Here is a 6,100-nt window from a genome sequence, read left to right on the forward strand (position 1 = left end):
TAATTCTATTAATTTAGAGTATTTAGTTTATTTAGATTGAATATCAATATTATTTATTAGATTTATTTTGTTAATTTCTTCTATAGTTTTAATTTATAGGTTTAGATATATAAGGGGTGATAAATTTATTGATCGGTTTATTAGTTTAGTTTTATTATTTATTTTTTCTATAGTTATTATGATTATTAGACCTAATGTAGTTAGAATTTTATTTGGATGAGATGGGTTAGGTTTAGTTTTTTATGGTTTAGTTATTTACTATCAAAATTGTTTATCTTATAATTGTGGAATAGTGACTGTTTTGAGGAATCGTTTAGGAGATGTAGGTTTATTAATAGGAATTAGAATTTTAATGATAAAGGGAAGATGAAATTTTTGGTTAATTGAGAGGAGAAAAATTATGATTTTTATATTAATTTTAGCAGCCATCACTAAAAGAGCTCAAATACCTTTTTCAGTTTGATTACCGATGGCTATGGCTGCTCCTACCCCTGTATCTGTATTAGTTCATTCTTCTACTTTAGTTACTGCAGGGGTATATTTAATAATTCGTTATAGAGATTATTTATTTGAAAGAGGTTTAAATATTTGATTACTTTATTTGTCTGTGATGACTATATTTATAGCAGGTTTAATAGCTAATTTAGAAAATGATTTAAAAAAGATTATTGCTCTGTCAACTTTGAGGCAGTTAGGTTTAATAATAATAATTTTGAGTTTGGGGTTTAAAATAATAGCTTTTTATCATTTATTAACTCATGCAGTATTTAAATCAATATTATTTATATGTGCTGGAAGGGTTATTCATGTAATAATAAATAATCAAGATATTCGAAAATTTGGGGGTTTAAAGGAATTTATGCCATTTACAATAATAGGATTTATTATTTCAAAGATAGCTTTATGTGGTTTTCCTTTTTTAGCTGGATTTTATTCAAAGGATTATATTATAGAGTTAGTTTATAGAATATCAATAAATTTTATAATTATATTAGTTGCTGTTATTTCTTTAATATTAACTGTATCTTATAGAGTTCGTTTAATTATTTATGTATTTTTTAGGGATTTAAAGTTTAGAAGTTATATAAATTTAAGAGAGAGGAAAGTTATAAATTTTTCTATAGTGATTTTAATAAGTTTAAGAATTATAGTAGGATCTTTATTAAATTGATTATTTTTTTTTGATTTATATTTAGTTTTTATTGAGTTGAATTTGAAGATTTTAACATTAATTTTAAGATTGAGGGGGGTATTTATAGGGGTAATAATTTTAAATAAAAATTTAATTAAAAAGTTTTATTTTTTAAATTTTTATTTAAGTTCAATATGATTTTTAATGAGATTTTATCAATGAATTTATTGACCTAAAATTTGGGTAGGTATTCAGGGATTTATTATAGATAAAACTTGAATAGAATTTAATTCAAAGGGATTATTTTTATATATTAATAAAAAAATAAATAAAATTTATATTTATAAAATTTACATGTTTTTAGGAATTTTATCATTTTTAATAATTTTAATAAATTTTATTTATTAATTAATTTAAATAGCTTATAAGTAAAGTATAATATTGAAAATATTAAGAAAATTATATTTAATTTTTAGATATTTTTAAGGAAAGTATAGATAAATGATATAAATAAATATAATTATATATATTAATTTTATAATGAAAATATAATGTTTTTTAAACTATATTTACTAAAGTTTTAAAGTAATATGATTTAAATCATAAAGAATGGGTTAGAAATCCATTTATATTTACTTCAACAAGAATATTAAATTCAATAAAATTATTAACAATAATTTACCTCTTTTTGGTTTTAGTTAAAAGTCTCTTAGTTAAATTAATTTAACTATATTTTAAGTCGAAATTAAAATGTATATATTACTTTAAGAGAGAATAGATATTAGATATATTTATTTTATTAAATAATTATTTAAATGCAATTTAAAAGTTTTAAATTAAACTAATATCCAAATTTATTTAAATTTTTCAATCAATTGATTGTTCAAGGTATTCAAAGAATAAACTTATAATTAAAATAAGTAAAAAAATTATTGATGTAAAAATTAAATATAAATTAAAATATTTTAGGTAGTGAATTAGGGGGATTAAAATTGTAATTTCAATATCAAAAATTAAAAAAATTAGACTAATTAAAAAAAAATGAATTCTAAAAGGAAGGTAGTTAGAGGAAATTGGATCAAATCCACATTCAAAAGGTGAAATTTTTTCTCGATCTTGAAAAGATTTTTTTGAAATTAAAAAATTTATGAGAATTATAAATAAAGAAATTAGAGAAAGAAAAATTAATATATATATATAAACAATTATTATTTATATTATATTTAAATAAATTTTTTAATTGGAAATTAAATGTAATAGATATACTATATAAATTAATTTATTTAGAATCTTCATCAATAAATTGAAATATATAGAAAGAGTCAGACGACATCAACAAAATGTCAATATCAAATTGCTGCTTCTAATCCAAAATGATGGATTGAGGAAAAGTGGAGATTATTTAAACGTAAATAATTAAAAAAAATAAATAAAGTACCAATAATTACATGAAGTCCATGAAAACCTGTAGCTAAAAAAAATGTTGATCCGTAGATTGAATCTGCGAGTGTAAAAGGAGCTTCATAATATTCAATTAATTGGAGAATTGTAAAGTAAATTCCTAAGAGAATTGTTAAAATTAGACTAATTTGTCTTTCTTTAAATTTATTAAGGAGAATTCTATGATGTGTTCAGGTAATTGTTATTCCTGATGAAATTAAAATAATTGTATTTATTAGAGGGATGTCAAATGGATTAAATGGTTTAATTCCTAGAGGAGGTCAAATTTGACCAATTTCTATTGATGGTGCAAGGGAGGAGTGAAAGTAGGCTCAAAAGAAAGAGAAAAAAAAAAGGATTTCTGAAATAATAAAAAGAGTTATTCCTATTCGTATGCCTTTATAAACTATATAAGTGTGGCATCCTTGATAGGTGGCTTCTCGTGTGATATCTCGTCATCATTGATATATGCATAAAACTGTACATGGAAAGGATAAAGTAATAATATAATTTAAATTGTGGAATCAACAAATAATTCTGATTAAATTATTAAATAAACTTAGAGAAATAAGGATGGGTCAAGGTCTTGTTCTTACAAGATGAAATCTGTGAAAATGAGTTAATTTTGTCATATTTAAATTTCTCTTCTATATAGGGTTGATAAGATAGAAAATACATATGCTTGAATTAAGGAAACTGAGATCTCTAAAATAAATAAAGTAAGTTGAGAAAGGATTATTAATAGAAAAATTAAATAATTATGGATTGAATGACCAGAGGAACCTAACAGGGAAAGTAGAAGATGACCAGCAACTATATTAGCTGTTAAACGAATTGCTAAGGTAAATGGACGAATTAAAAGTCTAATTATTTCAATAATTACTATAAATGGTATAAGAATTGGAGGGGTTCCAAGAGGTGTGAGGTGGGCAAAAAAATTATTGGGATAATTTAGTAAACTGTAAATAATTATTCTTATTCAAAAGGAAAAAGAAATAGATAGACAAAAATTTATATGACTAGATGCTGTAAAAATATAGGGGAATAATCCTAAAAAATTATTAAATATAATTAAGATAAAGAGTCTTAAGAAAAAAATTAAATTGGAATATGAATAGAAAATTAGAATTTTAAACTCATTGAATATTAATTTAATTAATAAAATTCATAAATATAAATATCGTGAGGGAAGTAATCAAAATTGAAAAGGTAAAAATAAGGAAAATATTATGATACTTAATCAGTTAAAAGAAAAATTTATTGATGATGAAGGGTCAAAAATTGAAAAAATATTTATCATTTTCAAAATCATTTGGGTGTAAAGGAATAAGATAACTTTAAAATATTTAAATGTAAAAAAATTGGTAGAAAATAAATAAATGAGATAGTTATAATAATAATGATAGATATAAAAAATAATATTAAAAGTCAAGTTAAAGGTATTATTTGAGGAATAAAAGATTATTATTGAATAATTATTTTAAATTGACAATTTAATGTTATTAAATTAACTAATTCTTTCATTAAAAATAGAAAAAAACTATTATAATTTGATTTAAAAAATCAATACTTTAATCAGTCATTTAATGATAATTAATTTTTTAGAGAATATATGAGTCAATTTTTAAAAGAGGGGAAGTTTGTAGATTCAATAACGATAGGTATAAATCTATGATTTGTTCCACAAATTTCAGAACATTGTCCAAAGTAAATACCAGGGCGATTTATATAAAGAGTTGTTTGATTTAAACGTCCTGGTGTAGAATCTATTTTAATTCCTAAGGAGGGAATTGTTCAGGCGTGAATTACATCTATAGAAGTTGTTAAGATGCGGATAGGAAAATTAAAGGGTAAAATACATCGATTATCTACATCTAAAAGTCGAAATTCGTTAGGATTTAAATTGTTTGAAGGGATTATAAAAGAATCAAATTCAATTTTTATGAAGTCTGAATATTCATATCTTCAGTATCATTGGTGTCTGATAGATTTAATTGTTAATTTATTAAAATAAGTTTCATCAGTTAGATAAAGAATTTTTAAAGATGGAATAGCAATTATAATTAAAATAAATATTGGGAAAATGGTTCAGATTAATTCAATTGTGTGATTTTGTAAAAGATAACGATGTGTAAGTTTATTTGGTAAGAGAGTAAGTATAATAAATAAAATTAGTGTAGTAATAAAAATTAGAATAATTATAGTAAAGTCGTGAAAAAAAATTATTAAGTCACAGATAGGGGAGTTAGAATTTTGAAGATTTATAAGTCATGTATTAATTTTTAATAAAAGTAAATCTTTATATAAAGATTTTAAATCTTTTGCACTAATCTGCCATATTAAAAGATTGAGGGAATTTCATTAAATCTATGATTAAGGGGTGGGTAAGAATGGAGTCATTCAAGAGAGGAATTAAAAAAAAATATATTAATAATTTTACGTTTAGATACAAATGCTTCTCAAATAATAAATATAAGAATTGAAAGACTTAAAAGGGAAATTATGGAACCCATTGAGGAAATGATATTTCAAGAGAGAAATGAGTCTGGATAGTCAGAATATCGACGTGGTATACCTCTTAGTCCAAGAAAATGTTGAGGAAAGAAAGTTATATTTACTCCAATAAATATAGAAAGAAATTGAATATTTAAAAAAAAATTATTTAGGGTATAGCCTCTAATAAGGGGGAATCAGTGAATCAATCTTGTAATAATTGCAAATACTGCCCCTATTGAGAGAACATAGTGGAAATGAGCAACAACATAGTATGTATCATGGAGAATAATATCGATTGAGGAATTAGATAATATAATTCCTGTCAATCCTTCTAGGGTAAATAGGAAAATAAAACCTATAGATCATCAAAGGGAAGGATTATAATTAATTTTTATACCATGTAAAGTGGAAATTCATCTAAAAATTTTAATACCAGTAGGAATGGCAATAATTATTGTAGCAGAAGTAAAGTATGCTCGTGTGTCTACATCAAGACCAATTGTGAATATGTGGTGAGCTCAAACAATAAAACCTAAAAATCCAATTGCAATTATTGCATAAATTATTCCTAAAGAACCAAATGTTTCTTTTTTTCCACTTTCTGATGTAACAATATGAGAGATTAATCCAAATCCTGGGAGAATAAGAATATAAACTTCTGGATGTCCAAAAAATCAAAATAAATGTTGGTAAAGAATAGGATCACCCCCTCCTGAGGGGTCAAAGAAGGAGGTATTTAAGTTTCGATCAGTTAAGAGTATAGTAATTGCACCAGCTAAAACAGGTAGGGAGAGAAGAAGAAGGATTGCAGTAATTAAAATTGATCAAACTAAAAGAGGAATTTTATCTATAGTAATATTTTTATTATGTATATTTAAAATTGTAGAAATAAAGTTAATTGCTCCAAGAATAGAAGATATACCTGCGATATGTAAGGAAAAAATAGAGAGATCAATTGAAGTTCCTCTATGGAAAATATTAGAAGATAGGGGGGTAAATTGTTCATCCAGTTCCAACTCCATTATTAATAAA

The 6,100-nt window shown here is 23.2% G+C and overlaps 1 protein-coding gene across 1 annotated transcript; it reads left to right on the plus strand.

The window, feature by feature from the left end:
- Positions 1-446: 446 nt before the first annotated feature.
- Positions 447-5,773, plus strand: LOC139101426 (NADH-ubiquinone oxidoreductase chain 5). Its single transcript, XM_070654562.1, is given in 1 exon segment — positions 447-5,773. A coding segment is annotated over 1 exon segment (702 nt). The 5' UTR covers positions 447-469; the 3' UTR covers positions 1,172-5,773.
- Positions 5,774-6,100: the final 327 nt, after the last annotated feature.

Source organism: Cardiocondyla obscurior, linkage group LG03 (assembly GCF_019399895.1).
Source record: "Cardiocondyla obscurior isolate alpha-2009 linkage group LG03, Cobs3.1, whole genome shotgun sequence".
Classification (NCBI taxonomy): domain Eukaryota; kingdom Metazoa; phylum Arthropoda; class Insecta; order Hymenoptera; family Formicidae; genus Cardiocondyla; species Cardiocondyla obscurior.